Genomic DNA, 27,164 nt, shown 5'->3' with positions numbered 1-27,164 from the left:
TTACGAAGGGAAAAACGTGGACAGCGAAAATACGCCTACAAGATACAGGAGGGGAAATTTGATGGTTCAAAAACGTCGACATTTCAAATATGGAGAACCAATATTATCTTGCAAATGAAAGCACTTTGAAGTCCCAACCCTTTCTACGCTATCAGAAGGCTCCCAGGCAGATCAAGTTCTCTATCACCTCTCCTGCAGTCCCCAGACAGTCTAGCAAACCGAAGTCCGGATGTTTGCTGGTAACTTGGAGCTCGCAAGCTTAATCACAAAGAGATTGTCCTTGAGCCTCACTTGGCTTCATTAACCTGAGTGAAAGCCAAGGAACATTGCGAATGTTCCATACGAAGTGGAACGCTGTGCGTGAACTGAAGAGAATGGTTGAGGCATGGCTATTGGGGGTTGCCCGCTATTAAGTACTCAAGCCGGTGCTGTCAAGATGCCGCGTCGTCTTCCCCGTCCGAGTTGAGCCGTTATATTGAGTCTGGGGCAAATACTGGTGAGTATGCTGATCGAGGAAGGTTTCTAAATGTGCTTTGTAGTGCTCTAACTTCTCTTTTGCAGTTTGAGGCGGGCTTTCCACATGAGCCGGTATTCCAGATCTAGTCATACGCCTCTTGTTACTGTCCACAAAAACTGGTGAGCATTCGGAGCCACCCGCGGGACGCACCACACAGCGGTAGCGGAGAGGCTCCCCGTTACGCTTTTTGCCAGGGTTCCCACCATTTCCATTAATGTCATGCTCGTAGCTGAAAAGGTTGGAATTGGATGGAAATTCGGCTTGTTGTTCATGAGAATGTTGGAGTAGGGCATCTGAACCGATAGCGTCTTTGCTATTCGGTGAGACACTGCCATGAGCACCAGCGGATTCGAAGTCTTCCGCAAATCCTGGGGGAGACGAAACGGGAGGGCTGAGGTTGAAACTCATTCCGTCTTCTGCACATTCATGAACGAGGCTAGGTGTGCTTTGCAAAGGAATGCTGTTGTAGAAACTTAACCCACATTACTAAAAGCAGGCTTTTTGCTAACTATGAGTAAAAAGGTAGCCTCCCCGAACTATTTTTATTTCAAACTCGCCGAACTTTCCACGGCCTCCTCCCATTTTCGATATAGTCAGTCTCAGGAAGTCTTGCCTTGGCTAGGACCTCGTTAGTAATTTGAATCCATTCACAAAGGAATACTTGCGCTCTAGTCTTAAGGAAAACCATTTGCAACACTTGACTAAACCGAGAATAAAGCACGAACAGAAACACCACACTTGTAAAAATGCTAGGTATAATCACAGTGAAGAATCCTTCGAGAATATTGGCAAGGATCTTCAACCTCTCAGTATAACAAAGACGAATGAACTCGTCATCTTTTCTCAATAGCCCTTTGCCACGCAAAAGCCACTTCAAGACGTGCCAGTAGACGAGGAGTTGGAATTCAGATTACCGAGGAACATAATAATCACCGCATAGCTTTTCCTCGTTAGTAATTGGGATTCCCTCCTGCGAGAGTGAATACTCACGCGATACTACCGAAGAAGACCACTTGCACCTTAGCACCAGTAAGACTCGAGACTACTACCGAGAACAATGTGACATATAGCGAGGCTATAGTTGCTATTATAGGCTTGCTCATTGGGACCAAGAAGAGAAGGAACACAGGAATAAGGAGGATCACGATAACGGATACCTCCAAAATGTTGGCGACGATCTTAAGCCTGTCCGCAGAATAAAGGTGGACGAACTCGTTATCTGTCTTTCGACGCGTCTCAGTGTCATGCTGGAGGAACCTCTTTGGTATATTAGTTCTTTAATTCCTTCCAGATTTTCATATCGAGGAGTACGCGTACCTTAATCCAAGGAAGCGGATAAGAGTCGAGAAAAGACTCTACGAGGTTCTCAAAGGGACGGTCATGTTGAGATTGCCCAGCCAGGGACACAAGGTCGTCGGGATAGAAGATAAAGTCACTTTTCCCCGCTCCTATAGCAAGTGGCTTCTCGTCCCAAACCCATGTAAACAGAGCTTTTGCATTTCTTGGTGGACATTTGCCAAGAGCACGAAGGCCTGCGTCCTTCAAGACAATGTCAGCTAGTAACAACGTTAATTTTCTCCTCCTCGAATCTTAATGGGTAGAGCATGCCATATTGAGAATAGGCCGTCGAGATTTTCGATACCAGTTTCCGTTGCTCGTCATCCCACCCATTATAGTTTTCATATCCCCTGAGTCTCTTCTCCATCGTATTATCTGCAGCGTCTTTCTTGTCAAGCTTGTCGAGCACTTTCTCCATGTCTATCAAGTCATTCTGGAGATGTGCGAGAAGTCGATACGACAGTCGACCGAATCGGCGAACACTTGCAAAGGTGTCACAGCTATTAGCAAAAGCAGCAAGCTGCGGGTAGCCTTCGGGATAGTCATCCACTGTGTTTGAAGTATTAGCCAAGAGCCAGGATCTGGGAAGCCACACGGCATACCTTTTTCATAGTTTAACTTGTCAAACCCACGCGATTTGTTCAGCTCTTGAACCTCTTCCGGGTTGGGACGAGACGATGGGGTGAGTTTGAGGAGGCATAACACTGTCTTGAGCACTGTCTTGACTATGGACAGCAAGCCAGAATTCTCGGGGCTTGGCGAGCTCTCCTCACCCAAGGTTATAGCCGCTGGTAATTGTTCCGCCTGTCGAAGTTGAGTCATTTCGTGGGTCTCTGGTATTATTGCTAAAACAGCTGTCTCGGGTCTGTTAGGGCTGCAAATGTAAGCTTCTGGAGGACGCTTGGCACGCTGTGGTTCGATCGCGGCAGCGTGCAAAGTGTGAAGCACCGGATGACACAGTTACTACTTTCAAAAAGAGATTCACCGTGTGTGATATATACTATAGACTCTTGGTACGATTCCAATTTTAGCATGTGCACCTCCAAATTGGTCGCATGGAAGGAGGCCCACATCCTCGCCCCCAAAAAGAGAATGAGGCAGCCAATGGGATTCAAGGTGTGTCGCACAAGCATGCCCCAAAGACCCGATTCAATGGGATACTTTTCCCGCTAGCGCATGCCCTGCACTTAGAAATTAAGAGAATGTGTTCGGTGCAGTTGCTGCAAAGGAAAAAATTCCATGCATGATAGGTCCCCGCTGTTTTACCAATATGCACAGTAAGTGCATTTTGCCAACAGAGCAACCGGTCTGCATATGCCAAGTCACCAATACCCAGGATGCTAAACAGACTACATGGGCAGATAAGTGCTCGATCCATGCTTACTTAGGGTAATCCTCTGCCCTTCCGCATGGACTTGCATAGCCCCAGGTAAGATAAAGTCCACGGGTTTCGTAAGCCTTAAATACCAGCCGGCATTGCGAAGCATTCTACTCTTAATCTGAGCATTGTCTGTACCCAAGGACTTCCTCAGCCTCCCCATTTATTGTAAAACGACCCGGAACTATTTTTGGGTTCTCAAAAGTGGATCTGGAAGAAAGGCGCTTCAAATGCCACCGCCGTCGCTTGAGAGAGAGGAAGCCCCAATGGCCGCCCAACGAAAGGTTGAGTACGACAAGATTCGACCTCATATGCGTGCGTCCAGAAGTTGAAGTTACTCCTCGGATCAGGCTACTGACGATATATTTTGCAGTCGAGAAGGATCATGTCGCAGGTCTGCCACGACTTGCCGCGTTGCAAGATAGTAACGATAGCTTTTGCATCTTCCGCAAATTTGGGCCAGTTACTGCTCGAATTCTTATAGAAAAACAAATTGAGCTTGGCCAACTTGTAACAAGGTTGAATGAACTCGACAACGAAGACGTCGAAAATTCAGAGACGAGGTACCGACTCCATAGTACCGAATTCTATGACGGGTGTGATCCCGAGCAAAGGAATTTAACGAAGGAAATTGAAGTCAAAATCAAAGACTACTGTTTGATCAACGATTTCTAATATTGCTTCTCCGGTTCTGTACTGACGAGATTAGGGGATCTCCTCTTGAAGTACGCTGATGTTAGGAGTCTGGAGTTGGTCTGGTAGTGTTGCTGTGACTGAGATTGATTGTTGCCGTAAGGGGAGTTGAGACCGGGAGTTTAGTCGCCGTTGGATGCAGAAATGAGAGACGGTGCGTTGGAGAGTTGGTTGGGGAACTGCTGGTAAGGAGGCCCATATGGGTAAGGCCCATGACCGTATTTTGGTAGTTCGTCTGCCTCGACGGCAGTACAAACGCCATTCAGTCTCTGGCGAGCGGCCTCCACAACTTGCATTGGCTCTCCGTTGATACTGTTTCCTGGGATATCATTCGTGCTGGCTCGAGAGGGTGCCTCATTGACCGTGTCGGAGCCATCAGATACGCTGGTCTGATCCGGATCCCTGGGGCCGAATTCCTTCAACTCTTTCTCGAATTGGTTGTATTATTCCAAGCCACCGCCGGGGTATGGCTTGCGTCTCCACTTGACACAGTAGGTACGGTGAACATCATGGAAGTAGATATTCATCTTGTCAATGGACTTGAGATACCTTTTTACCATCCTTAGTCGTGGCACCATGTCACTAAGAATCTTCTTAGTGCGGCCTGCCAGGCCTTTATTCGAATTGACATTGATATCGGGGCTAGGAGAGAGGGTGTCTCTCGGAATAAAATGATGCTGCTCGTCCATCTGGGGGAAATATGTCGCATAAAGACAGACGAAGGCTGCTTGCCATACTGCGAAGCCGAGTTGAGGTGATTCGGGAAGGAAATTATTGTCTTGGCAAGTAGAGACAATGTCGATAATGTCTCTCGATGCCTTCATTATTTGATCGGCGCTTTCTTCCCAGAATCCAAATGGGATATCAAACTTTTCTCCGGGGAATGTGGGCTCATCCAATGGACCAGAAGGCTTATTGCAGCGAAGCGGTATGAATGGTATGTACTCCCGGTGTAACATGATGAGGCAGAGGGAATAGAGAGTGTGCAGAGAAGCATATGTAGTTGCATTCCGTTTCTCGATGTGGGCGGACAGATTGGCCTCCGTCAATGTGAGATTTGATGGCAATGCGTCATGGAATTTCTGCAACTCATGGCGCAGCCTGAAGAATTCAGTAGCCTCATCCCAAGGAGGATGTTTCTCGGTCCTCCGGCCTCCAGCATAACTCCACTTAGATAGTCTCCCAAAGATTTCAGCCAGTCGAATGTATCTACTCAATACTCCGTCGTCATTGATAGATGGATGTTGCTCTGCATATTTGGGCTTTAACCAATCTGAGTTCAAGAAAGGCGTTTGAACATTGTGGACAAACAAGAACTGGTCGTCTGAGCACGGAAGCTGAACCCGAAGGTTATTCACGGCCATCATGGTTGGCGTGTATTTTCCGGCCGCGAGCATACGGTCCATAATGAAACAGCTCCAAAGAGTGCGCCTCCGGACCTCCTTATCGATAGCATCTTCTCGAGGGGTAGTGACTTATGACAATTATTCAGCCACAGTTTTCCATACCCACAAGGGTCTCTATCACAGCCATACCCCGACTCCTCTTCTACGAACGCAAATCTCATTGAACTCCTTGGAAACCGGAAGCCAAAAGAAGAGCCCCTCTGTCATCTACCACCTTGGGCATCAGATTGAAAATGGGGCTATATTTTAGTCGCACCCCCACACCGATGACACAAGCCTTCGGAGACCTCTCCCTCAAGCTCACAAATTCAGAGCTTGACATTCACACCCAACGACTCTGGGAAAAGAGAAAACCCCGAAGAGTGCGATTCCTTGAAGTCACCCAGCCACAAGCAATCTCGAACTTGGGATCCAGACAGCTTCATCGATGAGCACAACCGTCACAGACGGTTGAAGGGCATGCAGGAACTGAAGTTTCGACGAAAATCCTCAACCTGCCCTGTGCCAAAGTAAGCGCTTTATAAGCCCCAGCATCTATCTCCAAATCATTAATAATACCTCCTCCTCCGCTGACCAGCTCCAATGGATTATCTGTGCTTCACCGCGGCCTCGCAGCCCCACTACCAGTTCCTGGGTCTCCACCAACACCCGCCCACACCGGATCCGTGAACTCAGATGACTCTAGCAACTCTCCACCCGTGTGGCCCCAATCACAGTCCTTCCTGTTACCCAAGCAGGATGTGTTCGAGTTCCAGCACTTCGAAGCATCTACCCAGCACTACCCCATCAGAGTCAAGCCGCCGGCCCCGCTCTTGCTCCCGCAGCCATCGATCAGCAACTCGAACCACAACTATGCGATGAGTGATGGGAACCAGAATAATGCTTCCGACCGGAGGGGGAGCAATAGTTCTAACAATGACAACATGACGCCAGGGTCCCGGCGGAAGGCTCAGAATCGAGTAGCGTAAGGGATCCTCAACTCTGCTTTATAATCACTCTACTTTTCTCCCCCCAATTGCTAACATAAATCCCCAGACAACGAGCCTTCCGCGGACATAGGAACAGTACGTTAAAGACCTCGAAGCTAAGATCGCCGCCCTTGCAAAAGGACTCCGACTCCGTATTCGAAGGTAACGAGCGCATTAAGTTGCAGTTGCAAAAAATAACCATCGAGAACACGATTCTAAAGGAGAGAGCTGCACATTGGCACCGTGGAGGTTCAAAGCCGCTACCCGTTGCCTTGGAATGTGCTATCCGACGACATATTCCTACTCAGAGATGCTGCACGCGCACGAGAACAAGACGCTGAGCCATAGGATTGTGACTTCTAATGCCAGGGAGCGGTTGCTGGCTCCCAGTGCGGCGTGGGACTGCATTTTTACGCATCCGCTATCTACACGCGGACGGGTAAATATTGGGGACATGAGCGAGAGGTTGAAGAGGGTTGCTAGGTGCGATAGACAATGGCCGATGTTCGAGGAGGGGGGATTATTGATGCTATTGAAAAGAGCATTACGAGCGGGAGTGACAAGCTGTTGTAATCCTCTCTCTTCTTACGGGATATGCTGTTAGTCCTGGTGTCAGGAGTTTGTGGCGAGCGTGGGCGGGTCTGCCATGGGAGGCAGCGTCTTGTTAACGGGGCAATGGCGAGAGATCTTGCATTTGCATTTGCATTTCCTAGACTTTGGCCGCACGGAACGTGGAAGGAGGGAGTAATGCACCTGAACAGCTTAATCGTTTTGTGAAAATTCCTTTCAAAGAGTGTAGGCCTCTCAATCTAAGACCGGGGCCGAACCGTGACGCCTTCCCGATTACAAATACTCACCCAATTCCTGTCCGCTGAAAATCTTAAATTTTGTCTAGCCAGGCAGCCGAGTCAGAATGTACGGCTCTGGCACTGCTCAAATGATATTCGTAATGTTCATCCGCTCATCCCCCCTATTCCGATCTCGATTTTGGTTCCTGTCGGAACCCATGCCCCCTCCGCTTGAACCAGATCTGTCCTTCGTGTGCACAGGCTGTACGTAATCGCCTTGTTCCCGTGCCAGGACGCCAACCAAGTACTCCACTCGCTCCCAGACTCCCCAGTCTCGAGCCTCTACGTCCGTAGGGACGTTCGTGCCCTCCTCCCTCCCACCGCCGAGTAGTGTCAGGCTTGCCCCTATCTTTGCGGCTCCGCTGCTCCCCACGATATTCATGCCCGTCTCGCTGCCTGTCCAAATCCAACTGCTATCTGGACTAGCTTGCAGGTCCCCGGATACATATGCCATCAACTCCTCGTCTATTTCCTGCTCCCCGCGATACCCTTTGCTTCCAACCAATCCTCCCGCCCGTCGTTTCTCAATCAATACTCCTAAAAAGAATGCCACATTTCGACCGCATGCCACATTAACGTCCCGAAGAGTAGCGATGCTCGCAGAAGCGCGGATGCAAGTGAGTGCAGCGTCGAAATGGCCACCGAATAGCAGGAATAGAGTGCATCTCCAGATGTGCGTACATGTCATAGCATTTGCGGTAGGGCCAAATGGAGGTGTTAATGGATTCGAGGGAGTCGATGATGCCATTGCTCTTGCAACCAAATTCGTCGAGTCAAGTGCTGCTCGAATACACTGCTCAATTGCATTTCCCCTGACTTCCGGTGGACAAGACGTAGTGAGATTGTGACGGTGGAGTATTAGGCGAGCGTTCATGAGATGGCATACGGGAGCTAACATGCGAGGATCTAGAGGCTCGTATGCGGTAAGTTGGCAAGATAAAGGGAATGCTGCTATGCAAGAGCTGAAGTGTGTATCGAAGGTCTGAAGGGTTGAAGGTGAGATTATGGGTGATTTCAATGTCTTAATGAGCTGGGAAACAGAGCGGACAACGTGTATAATAGGCAAGATGAAGTTAGTTAGCGGAGAAACACCACTAGGGACCACTATCCCCGTATCGTAAATATAGTGGTCATCGATGGCCGCCGGGAGACTGATATCGCAATCTGCGTCTTCGATTAGTAGGGGCCGTCCAAGTTCAAGAGACATATGCCGGTCCCAAACGTAGATTCCCCACCACACTCTGCGCCTCATTTCCCCTTCAATTATGGGCCATGGTCCTGTCTCACAATGTAGACTAATATCTTGGGCTATTTGAACCGCAGAGGCAAGCCACGTCCACGCCGCCGATTTCAGGTTTATCTCCGTAAGAAAAACGCTGGTCAAGATTGCTGCTCTGGCGTAATCGATAACAAATTCGTCGTTCCACATGTCTATGAGCATCCGGGACGTTTCGATATATTCCTTGCCTTTGTTTGGCCTGTGAATACTGGGTTCCGTACTAAACAGAACGCCAACTGCCAAGACAGAAAAGAAGACGGAGCTCCACACCGGTGGAACACCATGTAGACTTTCCGCTTTGTAGACAGCTTCGTACTCCCTCTCGAACGTAGGCCAGTGCAGAATGGGTATTATCATATGTACTGAAGCGTAGTAGGAGCCAAGAAGATGGTCAGCCATGTGCTTCGGGGGAAGATCCGGACGAGGAGGATTGAAATGTGCTTGCGACCCTATTTGCCGGTACGGTGCAGGCGGTTTGAAGATACCCCGGCCGAAGTTTCGGATATTCGACCGTACCCGTAAGAGTTCCTGGGGAGGGGGCGGTCTCTGCCTCCTCTTGGGATGTGAACCGATTTCTGGTAGTTGTATCTGCATTTGCTGAGGCCCCTCGCTATCGATATCCATCTGGCACTCTCGAATCATCGACCGTAGCTGTAAATTCTCCTGTTTGATCTGTGCAATCTGCTTCTCCAAATCCTGTACTTGCTTGATAGATGACATCCGCCGGTTGGTCTCTTTTGTAAATTGACACTTGACCATGTGGATCGAGCATTCTGAGCAGCTGTTTGTTCCTGTTGCATTACACTTGACTTTCCGCTCTTTGCAGGCATCGCAGCTTGGATCTTTCCTCCGTTGCCCGTGACGATTTTTTGTTGCCGGTCGAGACCCATTGGCAGACGACATCTGCCCTCGCGAAGTGACTGCGGTTCTGCTTGAAGAAGCGGACATAATTCAGAGGGTCAGGAGACGTTGTACGAAGTAGCTGGACCGTGTGTATTTCGGGGTGAAAGGGGTTGCAGAAGACACCAGGGACCTCCAAATTGGGATGTTTGTTATATGCTGATCTTCTGTACGAAGTAGTCGACTAGTGGTCCACTTGAGGCGGAAGTTTGGATTCGGGAGTATGTTGGAAATCAGACCGGATAGCACAATCTTTAGGGAAATAGAATGAAAATTGGAACCTGAGTAACACCCAATTGGCAGTGGTGGTAGGATAGATTTAAAGTTTAGGACACGCTGAGAGAAGGACTGCCTGGGGAAGATTGTGGAATAAGTCAGATGGGAAATCTGCGTGTGGCACCTTTTTTGCCTTGTGAAGCTGCGACCGGCTGAGCCTCCCTAATCTGAGCCCACGAATGACGAGGTGTTATTCTCAGCGTAAAAGGCAGGGCCTCGTGCTTCCGTGACTGATTTGGGGTTAGGATTCTTAGATTGCAGTGTATGGGTTGGATGCGCGTGCCCGGGTGCAGCTCAGTGAACCCCGGAGCAGGGATGTTGTTGTGTGTGCGAGCGCTTGGAGTCACCAGCAGAAAGCCGGGATGATGCAAGCCTGCCACCCAAGTCTGAATTACCGTCAAATCTGCGGCTAAAATGGGAGACTGGCACCCGGATTTATTTATGCGCCACTAACATTATTATCGTATGGCTCATCAGGCAGAGACACTGAAAGCCTCCAGGCCATTCTTTGAGAACAGCGATCTTTCCGCACCTCCATTTTTTCATCTTGATCGGATTCCTCTCTGCATCCCCAGCAGAAATCGCCGCGACAGGTTTCTGCCTAGTAAAAATTTGTGCATAATCGTGGCCAAGTCTGTCACCAACACCCTCACAATTCTAGCCATCTTGCGGCTGCCACGTGCTTCTCCTCCTTTTCTTGCCCACAACAAACGCCTGCAATCCGCCACACTCATTACTCTTTCGATTTTCAAACTCAGGATCCCGTTGGTCGGGCTCCCTGCCACTCACGCCCTTATTAAGCTGGCTTTAGACTTTCATCCTCGATTTTGTCTCTGCCACACCGAATCAATTCTCTCCCCACAGTGTACATACTCTTTTGGTGACTTGCGGCTGCAAATTCCATAGTCTCTACCTGGACTAAGTCAGTTGACAGTGACTGACCAAGCAGTAATTGGTGGTATTACCTTTTTGCCGAAATCAGTCTTCAATAGCGAAAGAGTTGGTCTTTCCTTAGACGGCTGTATTTTCGGTATTTGTTGGATGCTTCCTACTTTGGTGCCTGAGGGCTTGGCCATAACCACTGATATGAAGAATATTTATATATTTGAAATCTGGAGCGATCAAAATTCTGAGAGAGTCTAGAAATCAAGTGTTTGTAGACATGATTTCACTGCTGTAATCCCTATATCACATTGTGGCTTTGATCAGCAATTCATTGATGCAGAACATGGCGTCAAGGGTCAAAGGGCGTTGGGAGTTGGGTCTCGGCGTTGGTAACGGCAGGACACCGGGACTAAAAATTTCGGCGTGATCCCCTCTACGGAAAACTATGGACTCAGCAGGACGTGCTCACCCCACCCACACGCCACGCCCACATCCACGCCCATATCCACGCCCCCTCCCTGTGCCTCTATTACTACTTAAAATATTTACTCTCTTTAAATTCTTCTCTCTCTCTCTATAAGTATAGGGCAAAAGCGATCCGCTCTGGATGCTCTCGAGGAGTGAAGTCATGTTACCGCATGCTCGCCCTATCACGCCGAATGGGCGATCTTGAATCCCAAGACGAACTGCTATTTGGGGCTTTTCGCAGCCGCACCCTCAAGTATGATATTTACGCCATATCCAGCCGGCCTTGTAACTGGAGCAAAGCTTCTCCCCTTGAGGAATCTTGCATTTCCGCACCGGCCGCTATTCCATTCGTGCTAGGGGGAGGCAGTGCCTCGATGTGACGTGTTTCACCTCGCACATAACGCGCATCATGCCGGCTTGCATCTCCAAGCAATCGGGGGAGTGGGCTTTCATCCCCGCTCGCGGCCCTAAGTTTGATAATGGGATACCTGCTAATGCCTGGTAACATGCAGCTGCCATCGCCGGTACCACACCTCCATGGATCTCGCACGCCTCACTTTTTAGTGGAATGGACCACCCTTCCCTACCCGGAAAACAAACACACCCAAGTCACCCACTCTCCCAAGTGTTCACAAGAGTCCAACTCTCCGAAGTGTCTTCAGCTCTCCCAGGTGTTCAGTCACTCAATAGATCACAACAGCGCCCGATCCTCGGACACATACAAACCCGAGTCCTCAACTCCGCCAAGTCTCCAACACTCCCAAGTGTCAACACTCCCAGCTCTTCAAACCGCCAATACTCCCACGTCTCCAGAATATCTTTGGCCTTCAGTCACCAACAATACAGCAAACCGCACAATGCCACCACCTTCAATTACAGCCCGCCAACACACGGGGGTTACCAACTCTCCCAGCAATACTGGTCCAGTCAACTCTCCCAACAATACTGATCCAGTCATCCCTCCATTGGCTGTCGTCGCCAGGACAAAAGTGAGTCTCTATTGTCTTGCCATTTGTGAGGTCTCTGGTTAACCTACCATGTTGTAGACCGTTGAACTCTTCAACAATACCCAGTCCATTTCAAAAGCTCTACTTTTGAAGAACAATCTACTTTATGCCGGGAACCGAACCATCTTCCCTGAATTTGCCCAGGTCATCTTCGGCATTCTCCAACACTGGCACCTCATCAGCAACCATGGCTTCGAATATCTCCATGAACTTTCTCACAATACCTCCTTTGTACTTACTGAGTTCATGAATCTCTTATGTAATTACTCAGGTCAGCTTTCTGAGGTTACGGGAGCTACATTGGCAGGCGCCAATTACAAAACTTGGAACGACATACACTATTTGCAAACCAAGCTTGACGATTGGTACTTGTTTATAAGTGTATTGAGGTTCGCGAGAGAGAAAGATAGTAGGGAGCGCGAAAAACTCGAAAAAATTATTACGAGGAGTGCCCGCAAGTCCCGCGAGAACAACATACAAATCGCAAAGGATTTTGTCGCCCAACTTCCTAACAACTCTGGCTCTGACCCTGACGTCGACCCTGACTCTGACTATCCGGTCGACGCCAGTAAACCCTCCCCAGCCGTCCAAAGTTTAAAGAGTGGCTCCGAGATAACTCTTTCAAATTCTGAGGCTTTGCCAGAGACTACTAGAGACATTCACCAGAAGCTGAAGTCGATTCTTACAATATTCCGTAGTGTCCGTTCTGTCGACCTACCAACTATACCTCCCCTTTGCCCGGTTGCGAACATAGGAACACTTAACCTTGGAGAGGCTCTTTTCGTCGACGCACTCTCTCATCAGAAACATATCGGGCAATGGATCCAAATATGGCCCGAACCACCTGACTTTAACACTTTGAGATTTACCAAGGCTAGTCTTTGCAAGGCTACGACTTCTTACCACGTCTTCCGCTTTTGGCCTGACCCCCGTCCTGGATATGAGAAGTGGTTCTGCACGAAGTACACACACCGTAGTCATCCTAAGGCTGAATGGCGCAAACTGCTCGTTTGCTGGAAATCAACTCCATCTTCCACCCAAAGGCAGCTGGTCGATACTTTAATGGCGCGAATAGACAGGACTGACCCCCATAAGGCTCTTTACCATTGGTCTTGCCACTCGATTGCTCCTTTGAAGGACGAAATGATCGTATTTCTCAAGAAGACTTTGCGAGACGATTCTCAAATGAAGGAGGGTTTTATTCAGGCCTGGTCTCCTCCCAAACCAGCGCCCACTTTCTCCCCCAAACCAGCGCCCCATTTCTCACCCACGCCGGCGAATAAAACCCCTATATATACCAAAGAACCACACTTTAAGATATTGCCTGATTGGGAGAATCCCGCCAGGGAATTGGTGGTCTCATGGACCAAATTGGAGGGTTGAATGGTAGGAGGCTGGTTACAAGGCTATGTTTCTTTCTTCCTTTCTTTCTTTGTGTCATTGAGAGCTTGGAGATGTGTTGTGTCTGCCTTTCTGTTCTTCCAAAAACTCAATTCTGTCATTACTGATACTGGGGATGTTGAGTCCCGCCGCACTTGATAATGCTGGTTCTTGAACTCCGATTTGTAATGTCGTATTGATTTGGTTCAATTGATTCACGACTGTATGGATTTTGCGAAGACTGTGGTTATTCAACCTTGTGACCAGGCTCAAGAGATTGCCAAACAAAGTCACAAGTCCACATTCTCCCCAATGCACCACCTGATAACTGCTCTAACAGCCGACATGATCATTCCAAATAGATCCATTCCATCTAGATCCCTGAGCTGACTGAAAACCTGCGGCTGTGGTTTTTCTGAGCTAGTGGTTAGTTTATCCTGTTGGCTGGGGGCATGATTTGCGAGAGCGGGTTGATAAAATGGATATGGTTGACGGAGCGGATGGTGTTTATATAAGCTCAAAATATCAACAAGTGGCCTTCTTGAACTACTATAACATTTTCTACGTTGCTGCTTCCCCCCAAAAACCTAACTGCAGCCCCTCAGCCATTGAACCCCAAACCCTCACCATTCGCGTAAACTATCGCGACAACACTAGGAGGGCATCGTTTGTGAATGGTATTCGTAGTTTGGACACCGCGCATGAACTGTGTAGCGGGCGTGACCGCAACGGAATTCGACTTGTATAGTCGCACATATTGGAAGATGTGAACAGTATGAACTTCGGCGAGGAACTGTGGAGGGCAAAGGCAGGAGAAGGAGCAGTAGCTGGAAGCATCAGCTTCTCATAGGCTGGACGCCCCTTTTCAAGCACCGATCTTTATTGGGGGCAACTCTTTGGTGGCAGCCGGGGAAGTGGGGGACAATTAGCGATGGGCAATGGGCGTCCCTTTTCCTTTGAGCAAGTCGAGAACTGCCCATTGAGCTCATTGGCGGGTGTTGTATTTCAGGCATGTTGGGGCTAACACTCATGGCTGTGGTTTTTGTCAGGGTGGACCCGCGCTGGTGGATCCCACACCGACCGCTCTCCCTCCTACCGGCAGCCAGAACGGCCCTCCACCACTAGCCCCTGGCCACTCCTCCCTCTAACTTAATTCCATCACCTGTGGGTGATCTCATGTATTCTTCATCCGCATACTCATATATCCCGGGCGGCTCGTGGCAATTACGCAACCATCAATACAAATTCAAGACCCATTGCCGAATAGGGGGCTGTCGTGTGACCTCTACTGATTGGACTATTTGCACCGCCTTTCAGCCATACCGAGTACAAATCGATTCCACCAGTAGGGTCCTTGTTTTCCCCTTTGGTTTTTGCATGCATTGCCTTCCCACTCTACTGGCCTTACAGATATGAGGCTCAAATCCCAGTCGCCTTATTGGCTGAGGATGTGCCGTGATGCAAACGATCGAGAGATCCATCTCGCTGGAGCCTCATCTGTTGACTGCTGAGAGCGTACAGGCAAGTCACCCCTTTTGCAAGTGAGGATACCAAGCAAAATGGGGGATAGATACGCTTTTCGACCTACACGAATCGCTCCCTACGGGGCGCATCGCTATGCTGCTCTCCCACTACGCAACAGAGACGGGGAACTTCCCCCTCAGGCAAGAGGTTTTGACAGGACGCCCATTCAACGCACATTGGAACAACCGCAAACTAGGGCGCCAGTCCCTACGCCTTCCTATGCGGTTGGAGATGAGGGGAGGGAGATGAGGGAGAGTTCACAACTTCGAGCGGAAAGACCTCAGTGTTCCAGATACAACAATATTGAAAGGTCAGAGAGTGTGGGACTTGAAGAGAGGAGTGAGAGGACAAAGAGTGTGTCACGTAAAAATTGTTCAGGTGACAAGGATCGCGGACTTGCTGGAGCTACTGCCGTGGGAATCAAAGTCGCCAACCGAGGTCGGAACAGACAATATGGCTACGATAATCGAGACGAACAACGCAATAGACGTGCTCCACCTAGAGGAGAAGCAGACATTCCTCCACGCGATCCTCCAACTCATCGTAAAGTATCCAATAACGGCACTTTACAATACTCAACCATTGAGCTTGGCGGGCGTAACCCACAAGAACGCAGGCCATCTAACTCAGAACGCCGAGAGTATACCTCGCATCCCTCTCAACAGCAGACTCCACCAGGAGAAGTTTTTATTCCCAATGACATATTGGGTCTCACAAAACTAAGGAAAGAGCTCAATTCTGTTACACCAAAGGGAATTCTTCGTCCTCCTACTAAGAAATTTTCCGAAGATTCAGATCCAATCCGTGAGAGAGCCGTCCCGCGAAGATATGCTAAGAGGATCCTGTCAAGCCCAATATGGACAATGATCCCCAGGCGCCTAGTAAATCCCGAGGCCTTAACAATGCGAGATGAGAGATTTATAGTAATAGAGGGCTTTGTCATTGTTTTGAGAATTTTGATTAAGGATGAGGTTCAAAATTATACGTATCTACGTTTAAAATTAGAGGTTCGTTTTATTTATAATATTAACGAGTTGCTAAATACTAACGGAAGCAGCCGCAATACAAAGAATACGAGAGCGAGGCAATACTCGTGATTCATTACAGCGCGGCAACGACTGAATTATCCACAGAGTCGCCAATATGATCCAATTCTGTAGAGCCCCGAATAGTCACTGCCGCTGTTATCTTGGTATTATGGGATATCTGTTTGAGTCTTGTATTGTACGGTTGTTGCGCTTTTTTACGAATTTGCTAATCTTCTTCTTACGCGACAATAGTTTTATCGATGTGTCTTCCGTATCGTCTGGAGGATTCTTTTGCCTTATTTCGCTTACTGTCACGTCCTGCTCGTTAAAATCCCATAACGCACTTTAAAGATATGAATCCATGCCTCTTCCTTTGTAATAGGAGTTATCGAAGCATTGTGGCCAATCAAATCATTTACCCCTCTCCCAATTCGGAACCATAAGCGAACCCCTGAATATCTCTACGAAAACAGCTTGCATTTGCCAAAGGGAGGCATAAGTACAGCAATACTATCTAGAAATAGTCGTCCTATACTAAGCTATTATTCGGGAATTAAATGGCATATTTCCTTTTGCTGCCTGTTCTTGGCTCCTGGAAGTAGCGATGGACGAGATCAAGTTCAAGCTCAGGATGCGCTGGAACAGCTTCCCCAGCAACGCAATTCAGGGCGAGTTTCTGGATAGGAGTGGGCATAGTTCTAAGATCTGTTATGGCTTTGATTTTCATTTCTTTTTGGGTTTGGCAATGCACTAATAATAATTGATCTCAACATTCTGCTTACATTATGTCAAACAATTTTGGTGAACGGTCTGTACTTCGAGTGGGAGCATACGACGTTCACCAGCATCCAATACTCTCCATTATAAAAGTCGACATTCCCAGCACCAACGCTGCCAACATGGATATTTATCGAAGAAGCGGGAGAAGCTGCAAGAAAGCTTGGCACAAAAGCTACGAGAGCAGGAAAAAAATAAATCAAGAGAAGCAAGAACAAAAGAAGCGTGAACAAGGGATTTGTTGATGTAATCATCGCCCCGTTGCGTACGGTGGCCATCGCAACGCAATATTTGAAGTATTGGGTGGGGCGGGGACAGAACAAGTTGCGTTGCATGGTCTGCAACGCCGAAGTGCAACGCCGATTGCCGGCAAAACACTGTCCCCTCGCTACGGTCTCGGGAACGCGACCTCGTCTCATCTCTGCAGCAGCACCTCCAGCAGCACCACCTCAGCACCACCTCCTTCAGCACCTCCTATAGCGCGCACGATCATAATAACAACTGAGAAAACACGATTACAAAATAAATTAGCACAGGCATGGAAGTAAGCAGATGAGCGATTAATTGAGATTACTTTGCTAATTTGAATAGAAAACAAGCCCGTCTTCCTCAAGGTACCCAGCTCAATAGCACGACGAGCGATGAAGCATAAAAAAGGGAGAAGGAACGGGTGAAGAAAAGGAAACAGAGAGCCAAAGCGTAAGCTTATTTGGGTGTATACCCTTTGGTGAGACAATGACGTATATTAAAGAATTGGAAGATCAAATTTTGCTCGGAGCCAAAAGTGGAGGACAGTACAGAAAGCTCAGATAAAGGGAGAGAGTTGGTAAGTGCTTATGCTCTTTCTCAAATAACAATATTCTAACTTCTTTAAGTTTACTGCAGACCGGCGAGGCAGAACTCCCCCGTGGAACTAAAGAAACCCGGAAGCGGAAAGCAGTACAAAGCACAGCTCGTAGTCGCAGCCGGCGGGCTGCCTTAGCAGAAGAAGTATTGCGGCGGAAAGCATAAGAGTTGCGGATATCCTTCGAAACGGATATAGATCTAGTCCAAGAGCGTCTCTTTCGCGACCCTCGTCGATCTGCAAAACAGCTATGCTGGTACCTTTCATGACAAATGTATTTCAAGGTTCTCCGGCGTCCTGTCGTGGCGCCACGAAGAATTTTTCTGTTCTGAATGCGAAGCAACTCCCAGACCGACTAAGATACGCAAAAGAGCCTGAGCTGTTATTGCTAGTCGATAAAGAGTGGTTTGAAGGCCGACTATCTCTGACTCTAGAGAAATTCATGACCAAGGTTATCTATACTAAGATCAAACTCGATTACCAAGAACTTGACCCCGAAATCTCAGAGATTACAACCGATAGCCTTCCCGCTAGGTCCATTGCATCGAAATTTATGTTATACGATGGAAGGATTAGCCCAAGACCTTTGAATCTCCCTAATCTTTTCATGCAAAGGGCAGGCACTTATCCAGGCATTGCGAAGTACTGTGGGCTTCTAATTCCAAGAAATGACTTATTTGTGTAAAAAGAAAACGCACAAATTACCCAGTTTTAATCCACCACCGAGCAGTCTTTCCCCTACTCTTCCTTCCGCCACCAATTGATCGGGTGTGGTAATCCTCAAGAGTAGAGAGAGTTGCTTTAACTTGGTTGCAATCCTACTTAAATTTGTAATTGCCAAGGCCAATAGAGTCAGCCATTGTTGCTACCTACATTTGAGGTCTGGAAAGAAGTCGTAGATGTCCAAATGGAGATGAGGCGGTGGACTTGTGCTCCTAAAGTTGTCAGGGTAATATCTCCACTAATTGCTCAAACGTTATCAAACTAGTTGTAGTGACTCGGGATGACTCGGGTTGGACGACATGTGCAAGTTTTATTAGTTATAATATATTATAATTATTAGAGAATATAAATTACTATATACTTCAGAGCAATTATAACTTTTAGATTTAGAAGGCTTTTAGAGATATTATAATTTTTCTCTCGGAATTCGGGAATAAATTAAGGGATTTCAAAATAAAAGAGAAGTTCGCGAGAATAATAATTATAACTGTAATTAATACTAGCTATTTACTTATAACTATACTCAGTGCTTTAGAGATTATACTTCTTCTAGCTTACTTTATTAACCAATACTCTATTATATCCTATATAACCTCAAGGGTGAGATAGCAAGTTCTATTTAGTAATTCCTTACCTACCTTGACAGAATGTATTCTATTCAACCGTTCGCGGATAACAGGATAACTCTGGTGGGTCCCTGACTAAGCGGGCTCGGTAACCCTTTTTAATAAGCGAATAGCTATGTTGTTACCCCGCCCCACGCCAGAAGTGGGCTACAGATCACGTGGAGGCTATTACCTCATCAGTCCAACGCCGGCATCTCCTTGTCCAATAGGATATGTTTTTCCTATGCAATTGCCCTCCTTCAAAACAAGTTCACGAGTGAACACTCACTAATTGCGAATAATCACCGCCCATTGGTGGTCACTGTCACTGACTGAAGAAGGTCCAAAGCCGCCACGAGCCTATATTTCCAACCTGGTAGAGTAGGAAAACTGACGGAGATGCTGTAGGCCTTCATTCTTCCAGAGAGGCCGGTCAGAACCGAGTCGGGACTCACACAATCGGGTTCCAATCGAGTGAGAATAGCCCACCTCAGTAACGGGTCGAGGAGCGAGGCCAAATCAAATATAGCAATTAATGGAAGATGGCGGGGCGGTGCCTCGACATTCTCAGTCTTTATTTCTTCCTGTCGAATCACGCACCGACAGAGGTTACCTATTCTGTAGTTATCTATCAAGAATGCCATGGAGGTGGTAGTGAGAGTACTCTTGGCTTTAATCTAACGAGGTGAAGATGCCAAGTAACCGCTTTGGGTTGCTATTGTCGGAGGGTAGGGTCCAGAATATCTCCTCGCAGTAGACATCTCGCATTGTGATGGAGACAACAGGCTTTTCACCTTGACAGAAGAATTCCATAACACGGATAGACTTTTTACTATTTCCTCCAGTACGCAAATGGCTCCGACTATAGCACGCCCAGAACTTGGCAGGTTTACCTGCTAAAGCTAGAGCATTTCTGCTAAACTTCTTGACACTCCCTAGAATCCTTGTTAACCAACTGCATATATAACTTTAAAGCAACAAGCAACCCTATTTCGATATGGCACCTTCCCTTGTTATCTATGGCATCGAATACGCTCCGCGGAAGCTGGGGACTAAAGACAGAGACATTACCGATATCTTGAATGTAGCGGATCTCATTTGATCAGGAGCCACCAAAAGCATGCATCATGGTGAAGAAAACCAAGGTTGAATTAGAAGACGCTATCATCTTCTTACAAAGTTGATTGGAAGAAACGAGAAGGCGGTTACAGTTCTTCAAACAACATCACAACTCATGTCGCACTGCTTCGCCAATATCACGAATCCGAAGGCTGGAGCGATGTATAATGTGACCTGCCCCACCCACGCATTGCACCTACTTTCCTTTCTCTTTAAACTCCAGAATGCGAGAGGGCCCTTCAGAAAAGGTGGAGACTAATGGCCCTGCCTTTACGGTTCGCGACTATTCTATTGGAGATGGTGCTGCGGAGCCAAGACCCGACCGGTGGATACTTCGTGGGCTTTACACCTGTGAGGGGCGAAGCGAGTCGAGAAAGAATTTCGGGATTATCTCGTTGCCGTTGTGTGCTCGTTGGCACTCCCGGCAAGGATCGATTCTATGGGTAAATCCGTCGAAACACCAGATAATATTAGCGAAGCAGTTGATTCACCACAGTTTCAAGAATCTTAGACAACCGTCAACCCTTCAATAAGTAAGACAGGCTTTCTTAAATATTTCAATACAATAATAGAATGCGTGATTTAAGGGCTTAACCTCACATACACAGCTTTCTTTGTTAAGTCAATTTCCGTTCCCATCCCCACAAGAGCTCGTTCAGCGTTCCTTCAATTACTACCCATTTGCCATCGGCCGTTTTTTTAATTTTCTGATAGATATCGAGAACTGACTGGACTGGCAAATGTGGCTCTAAGTTGAGTGTTTGAGAATCGATTAATCCAGGCGTATACTTCGTGTAAATGCCATAACGAATTCCTCGTCCGGACTCCTGAGGGAGGGTATCTTGAAATCCACAAAGCATTGGTCTTGACTCATTGCCGCAAGTATAAAGCAGAAGCTGGGCCTTGTAAATAAGCAAGACCTCTTTACGAGATTCCTTACAGATATAGAGTGCTTTGGGAGGACCGATGCCAGCGAGAGAAATAGGCTCCGGGTAGTGGTTAACCTTTGCAACAAAATGTATTTTAAAGTTACGAGGGGCTGGGAGAGAATAGTGCCATATTCGGTTTCGAAGTTCTCGAGGTAACTTTGGGAATAAGTGGAATTTGGCTAGTGTATTTCCTTCGAGCGACTGGCTGCCTTCTTTTTCAAATCCGTCTATAATTTGAAAAATAGTTTGACAAGGTGAGAGAGACATCCGCCGATTCCTTCGAGCTTGCGCCGTTCTCTGGCTCTCGCGAAGTGACCTCACTAAACAATTTTCTTAGTATAATTAAAATGGATATTTTATGAGAGGACATCTGAACTTACTTTTGAGGAAAAGGGTATTATTTACACTTTTAAAATAATCCAAAAATGACACAAAACAATAGCGGGAGCTTTGGTGTGAATTTCGTGAATTTGATAGTTGGGAGAGGAAGAGTAGGCTACTTAATCCGTAGGACTGCTTGTTAGTCGGTTTAGTAATTGCCTAAATTGGGATGGAAAGGATTGCATTAGAAGTTGTCTAAAGTAGAAGAAGTAGAGGGATCGAGGGATTATAAAGTCCTAGGGTAAGAGCACGTGATTTCCATTTGCCACTGCCTATGCAACAATCCTCGGTAGCCGCTGAGTATTAGCGTGTCCATTCCTAATTATCAAGCCTATGCTAGTATATTTGCAGTGATTATAGCGGCGAAAAAGAAAGGGACATCGAAATCATCCAGAATTATGGGGACGGCGGTACGATCTCTGAGATGAATGGAGATGGTCTTGGTAGTTGGGGTGAGGGGTGATCCCTTTTTACCGACTAACACTCACCGCTCGAATGGATCATTCCTATTAACAAAAAGCGCATCTTGACCCTTATTAAGTGAGGTATCAAATGAATGACCCACATATCAAATGGATGACCCACAAATCATATGGATGACCCACAAATCAAAATGGATGACCCACAAATCAAGTGGATGACCCACAAATCAAGTGGATGACCCACAATTAAGTGGTTAAGCTATAGCCAAAGATGAGGATTTCACAGTCTATTAAATTTCATATGTGGATAATGAAAAGACTCCCCGGTAGACTAGCTCGATTAGTCTGCACAAGTCGATCTTCAGTTATTCACTGGATGTGATACCCCCCGTTCGTCAATACGAGCGATTGATCAATCGCCCTCCCGATTGATCAATCGTAGCGCCCGATTGATCAATGGGGGGGGGGATTACAATTCGGGCTCCACAGTGGGTCCCGATTGCCCAATCGGGTAATATTGAGGTTTCGGGAATGGCAAAAGCAGTATATATTAGTATACTTCACCCAAATCAAGCTTTATTATACATGCCTCCCACTTCGTCTAGGTGCTTTCATAGCTACCCTAGCCCTTTTTGGTACCCTCACACCCACTTGTTCACCTGATTCCCCTTCTCTAGCTCCATCCTCACGTGCTTGCTCAATAGCTACTCTCTTCTTTGCTCTCTCAGATACCCTTCCAGCCTTCTGAACTGACGAAATTGAACCCCGGTTATTCTCCTTTGCCACTGCTTTGGGGAGGGTAATTTTGTCTTTCTTGTGGGCCGTACCAGTAATAGGCAAATCAGGATAAGTTGATTGTAAAGCAACTTTATTGAGAGTATTGTGCGGCCAGAGGGTTGTAAGCTCACCATGCTTAGTAGTCAACCGGTAGCCCTGTTTTTAATTAGCTTTAGCCAAAAGTATATCCTCATAAGTTACATACCTTTGAAGTCTTTTCCAGAACTCTCACTGGAATCCGAGCCATTTCTGTACTGAATCGATATTGCTTTGGGATCTGTAGGGTTGCGATCTCCTGAATATCATATTCAAGAGCTTTAGTACTAGCCCTCTTTACCATCTTCTCTTGCTGTTTCTTCATATGCTCCGCAACCCTCTTAGTTAGTTCAGATAAAATCATCTCCTCTGCTGCTTCCTCCTATTCTGCTTCCTCATTAACGAATAAGCTATCCTCTCCATTCTCTTCTTCTCCTTGAACCTCAATGGTAGATGATTGTTCAGAAGTACCACTCTCATCAATATCGATTTCCCTCTCTCCTAAGGCTGTACGTGCACGGCAAGCACTCTCCTTATGATTCAGGAAATCAGTAGGTGGCTTTCGTCCAAACCAGACCTCGTACGGCGTATTACCCTTAGGAAGGGCAGATGTAGCCGTAGTATTAATTACCCATGCAATCAAAGGAAGTAATTGTATCCAAGATTGGATACCAGTATCCGCTCGTACGGCCCGCAGTCGTTTCTTGAAGATTCGATTAGCAACCTCAATAGAGCCCTGAGATTGGGGGTGATAAGCTCGTCCGCGAACAATCTTTATCCCTCTCTTCTTGCAAACCTCAATTACTTTCCCCTTAAACTCGCCCCCATTATCACAGGCTAGAATGGCAATATACCCATTATCATTTAGCCATTTGATAAGCTCGTCCGCAGCTTCGTCCGCAGTCTTAGCCTTAAGCCCACGGATCCAAACGAACTTGGAAAAATGGCATTTCAATTGCCAGATCCACGTATATTCTCCATCCGGATCATGCTATAATAATATTAGTAAGTGGTATAGATAAAAATCGCGATTTTTATGATTTTCGCGAAAATCGCAGGAAAAGCTCAAAAATGCAGGAAATGCAGGAAATGCAGGAAAGGCTAAAATAGGGGTAAATCATATGACTTAGGGAACACTTACACGGAAATCCATTAAATCCAGAACCATACGCTGACCAGGATAATGAGATTGAATGGGTATTACCCCTGTATTGTTCTTTTGAGCCTTCTCCTTATTGCAATGAGCACAATGGGCACTTATCCAAGCGTGATCGTCACGGGATGGGCCATGCCAAAGTCGTCTTGTATACTCAAATACAGTATCAGAAGCTATTATATAATTAGTATAAAAATTAGTAGCTTTAAGGGAATACTTACCTGTATGCATTAATTTCTCATGAACAGTAGTCAAAATCTCAAAGGCATCGTTATAGCAAAGAGTATACCGGGCTGGAAGGATCTCATCGCGGCGAGTATCGTGGTACTCCTTACGATATACTTGATTATCCTGAAGCTCGTACAAGTGGGATTCGTGCTTAATATTAGCCTGGTAGTGCTTCTCTGCCTTAGTTCCACCAGGAAGCGGAGCATTAGGATTTTGAAGCCACCATCTAATATCCATACGTTTCCTAGCAGTAAGAATTTTCCTACTACCCCCCTTAGCAAGCCTCTGATCCCATGCAGCTTCGTCTTCGGCAGACCAATTATCAGTAGGCTCTTCAGTAATTGGGGAGGGCAAAAACTGGGTGCCAGACGAACGAGCTCCTGGAGCAGTAATATCAAAATATTGCTCTGCTCGCCCATAAATACGCTGACGAGGCGTATACGGGGTTGGGGATGAACGAAGGGTTGAAAGAGACATATTGGAAGTAAGGTAATTGATTAATTGAGAGGTATAAAAATCAGTGGTTGTGCTTGGTAAATTGGTGCTTGTAGTACTTGTAGTGTGAACTGTATCTAGAAAATAAGGGAGTAAAGGCCCTATACATATCTAGAAGCTCTGGAGAAGTGTCTTTACCCCTATTATTACTTCCCTTAATGCCTAGAAAAAAATTAAATAAACTATGTAATGCTATAGGTATAGCATAAATAAGTGAGGTATAAGCGAAATAAGAAAATTAGACTTGAGGATATACTTAGTATTAAATATTAGAAATCTATATTATAGCATAAAGAGTAAGGCTTAAGCGAAGTGAAGAACATAGAATTGAGGATATATTTAGTATGAACTAGTAAGTAAAAGCTTTCAGCTCCCTTAGCCCCATTAGCCCCGAAACCCCAATATTATGCGATTGATCAATCGGGACATCGATTGATTAATCGGGACCCACTGTGGAGCCCGAATCGTAATCCCCCCCCCCATTGATTAATCGGGCGCTACGATTGATCAATCGGGAGGGCGATTGATCAATGGGAGGGGGCGATTGATCAATCGCTCGTATTGACGAACGGGGGGGAACAGATGACTCTCCATTGTTGGCTACCAGACTTGCAATTTTTTTTTTTTTTTTGGCAAAGCCAACTCCAGATGACGAATGCGCGAAAATTGGCCGTAGCTTCTCGGTTAGCAGTAATAAGGATAGGTCCAAAATGGATCTCTTGGTCGCTCCTCAGCGTATTCTTTAGTAGAGCTCTTGCTTATGCCGGACTTCCCGTCAAATATACACCCGCCTCGCTCCAAGAAACAAAATAACGAAGTTAGCTTAGATGCAGTTCCGAGAGAAACATGTCGGCTACCTTTACAGAAAGAGGCCAAGGGAGCCAGATTCCTCCATGTGACAGAGGAGGCCATGCATGGACATTTTTAGTTGGAGCCGCAATGATTGAGGGTCTAATGTGGGGCAAGTATTCCTTGAAGTTTTCTTGCTAGAGATCGTTCTAACTTTAATTCAGGATTTCCATTGACATTTGGAATCTTTCAAACCTTTTATTTCACTCATCCACCTTTTGAAAGCAACAAGTACCTGCCAGTGGTCGGAACGCTGGCTACAGTAAAGAGCCTTTAAAACCCTAGTCGTTAATAGCTAACCTCTCCTTAGGGTATCTCATATCTTGCGACGCCACTCATCACACCTTTTACGATCAGATATCCCATGTATCGAAAGTACATGATTTGGTTCGGATGGCTCACCTGTATCATAGCGCTCATTGGAAGTAGCTTTGCTACCAAGTTATCCCATTTAATAATTACACAAGGGCTTCTATATGGACTTGGGTTTGTGGTGATCTACTACCCCCTCTTGAGCATGCTCAACGAGTGGTTCGTTAAACGCCGGGGCCTTGCTTATGGGATTTTGTAAGGCTCTTATCTTGTACAACTCGATTATTTCTACTAATAGCATTCAGGTTCGGAGCAGCAGGGTTATGTGGCCTTGGTCTTCCCTTTGCTATCGATAAATTGCTTCACACATATGGATATGTGATGACTCTCAGGATATATGCGGTCGCTATTGTACGTTAACTCCTGCTATGGGAATTAAAGGGATATTGCTCAGAAAGTAATCTAGTTTGTCCTCGTCGGTCCAGCTCTCCCTCTTTTACAGAATCGCCTCTCACCAGATATTTCTTGCTTTGAAGAAACGAACCCAGATACCGCAATCTTCGCTAAAGTGCCTTTTCTTAGTATGACGCTATCCAACGTCTTCCAGGGCCTCGTTTTCTTCTTGCCAGGTATCTACTTGCCTTGTAGGTATTCAGGAGTTACTATTCGTTGGTCTTACTAAACTTCTAACGTTCTAGTAGCATACGCGACTTCTTTTGCGTCGCCCCGAACAAATGCCCCTTTATTACTCTCCTTTTTAACTCTCTCTCAAACCCTCAGCCAAGTGGTTATAGGCCAGCTCTCCGATAATTACAACCCTTATCTCTTACTTTTCCTCTCTACCTTTCTTTCATCTTTGTGTATCCTTGTCTTGTGGGGTTTTAGCAATTGCCTTGCACTATTATATGTATTCGCTGTTCTATATGGCATCTCAGCAGGAGGATATAGCGTATTATATAGTAGATTTGCTACACACTTGACGGATAATAGAGCAACAGGATTGTGGCTTTATTCTATTTTCGAGTTTCAAAGGGGCATCGGAAATGTGATTGGTGGTTTGGCGGGCGGATTCTTAGTCGTGGATGAAGCAGGTTTAGTTGACGGGATGTATGGGCTTGGAAAATATATGGGTGTTATAGCATTTGCGGGAATTGGCATGCTCACTAGTTCTTTAGGGGCGATGGGCCACTTTTGGAAAGGGAAACAACATAATGTGATGTAGAAGTCAATGCTCGCGTGCTGTTGAGCTAGGGTGGCACCGCCAATCTTTAGTAGACCTGGTGCTGGAAAGCTAAACCACGAAGGAATGGAACGGGGAAATGTGTGAAGCTGTTATGAAATCACCTTAGCAAAGATGTACATACACCCGGCAGACTGATGCTGAATTGCTGGTCGAGAACTCGATCCTCTTCGCCCTTCCTGTCTCGCTGCGCCACCCGTTTCCATCTATGGTCCTCCTCAACTCCAGGATGATACTGCCCAGATGTCGGAGGCTTCTAAGAGGATACTTTGAGTTGGAGGCGTGATCAAGCACTGGGAAGAGGGGATGACGAGGGGGGAGATACAGTAACATCTCTTTGAAGATTACTCGTAGCGGAAGTTCGAGGCAACCTGAC

The 27,164-nt window shown here is 46.8% G+C and overlaps 8 protein-coding genes across 8 annotated transcripts; 4 read left to right on the top strand and 4 right to left on the bottom strand.

Moving 5' to 3' along the window:
- Window positions 1-409: 409 nt before the first annotated feature.
- On the bottom strand, window positions 410-925 carry K444DRAFT_629632 (uncharacterized protein; the record flags this gene model as incomplete). The annotated part of the gene is made up of 1 exon (XM_024883091.1): window positions 410-925. One exon carries the CDS (start codon window positions 923-925, stop codon window positions 410-412), a length of 516 nt encoding a protein of 171 aa, XP_024737136.1.
- A 465-nt stretch (window positions 926-1,390) lies between these two features.
- Window positions 1,391-2,677, bottom strand: K444DRAFT_722306 (uncharacterized protein; the record flags this gene model as incomplete). Its single annotated transcript, XM_024888554.1, has 5 exons — window positions 1,391-1,457; window positions 1,508-1,776; window positions 1,835-2,056; window positions 2,160-2,404; window positions 2,458-2,677. 5 exons carry the CDS (start codon window positions 2,675-2,677, stop codon window positions 1,391-1,393), a joined length of 1,023 nt encoding a protein of 340 aa, XP_024737135.1.
- A 1,371-nt stretch (window positions 2,678-4,048) lies between these two features.
- On the bottom strand, window positions 4,049-5,332 carry K444DRAFT_629630 (uncharacterized protein; the record flags this gene model as incomplete). The annotated part of the gene is made up of 2 exons (XM_024883090.1): window positions 4,049-4,354; window positions 4,484-5,332. 2 exons carry the CDS (start codon window positions 5,330-5,332, stop codon window positions 4,049-4,051), a joined length of 1,155 nt encoding a protein of 384 aa, XP_024737134.1.
- Window positions 5,333-5,791: 459 nt separating this feature from the next.
- K444DRAFT_643150 (uncharacterized protein) lies at window positions 5,792-6,873 on the top strand (the record flags this gene model as incomplete). Its single annotated transcript, XM_024884828.1, has 5 exons — window positions 5,792-5,841; window positions 5,910-6,296; window positions 6,368-6,566; window positions 6,611-6,804; window positions 6,843-6,873. 5 exons carry the CDS (start codon window positions 5,792-5,794, stop codon window positions 6,871-6,873), a joined length of 861 nt encoding a protein of 286 aa, XP_024737133.1.
- Window positions 6,874-7,368: 495 nt separating this feature from the next.
- K444DRAFT_486354 (uncharacterized protein) lies at window positions 7,369-9,330 on the bottom strand (the record flags this gene model as incomplete). Its single annotated transcript, XM_024873118.1, has 1 exon — window positions 7,369-9,330. A coding segment is annotated over one exon (1,962 nt), but the record flags the coding sequence as incomplete, so codon positions are not given.
- Window positions 9,331-11,435: 2,105 nt separating this feature from the next.
- On the top strand, window positions 11,436-13,346 carry K444DRAFT_629628 (uncharacterized protein; the record flags this gene model as incomplete). The annotated part of the gene is made up of 2 exons (XM_024883089.1): window positions 11,436-11,945; window positions 12,003-13,346. 2 exons carry the CDS (start codon window positions 11,436-11,438, stop codon window positions 13,344-13,346), a joined length of 1,854 nt encoding a protein of 617 aa, XP_024737131.1.
- Window positions 13,347-14,902: 1,556 nt separating this feature from the next.
- K444DRAFT_629627 (uncharacterized protein) lies at window positions 14,903-16,014 on the top strand (the record flags this gene model as incomplete). The annotated part of the gene is made up of 2 exons (XM_024883088.1): window positions 14,903-15,874; window positions 15,925-16,014. 2 exons carry the CDS (start codon window positions 14,903-14,905, stop codon window positions 16,012-16,014), a joined length of 1,062 nt encoding a protein of 353 aa, XP_024737130.1.
- Window positions 16,015-25,233: 9,219 nt separating this feature from the next.
- On the top strand, window positions 25,234-27,014 carry K444DRAFT_722289 (MFS general substrate transporter; the record flags this gene model as incomplete). The annotated part of the gene is made up of 6 exons (XM_024888553.1): window positions 25,234-25,352; window positions 25,378-25,498; window positions 25,547-25,803; window positions 25,854-25,959; window positions 26,015-26,192; window positions 26,250-27,014. 6 exons carry the CDS (start codon window positions 25,234-25,236, stop codon window positions 26,768-26,770), a joined length of 1,302 nt encoding a protein of 433 aa, XP_024737129.1. The 3' UTR covers window positions 26,771-27,014.
- Window positions 27,015-27,164: the final 150 nt, after the last annotated feature.

This window comes from Hyaloscypha bicolor, assembly GCF_002865645.1.
Source record: "Hyaloscypha bicolor E unplaced genomic scaffold K444scaffold_61, whole genome shotgun sequence".
Taxonomy (NCBI): domain Eukaryota; kingdom Fungi; phylum Ascomycota; class Leotiomycetes; order Helotiales; family Hyaloscyphaceae; genus Hyaloscypha; species Hyaloscypha bicolor.
The sequence above is the reverse complement of the archived record's forward strand: the minus strand, read 5'-3'. Positions and strand labels throughout refer to the sequence as shown.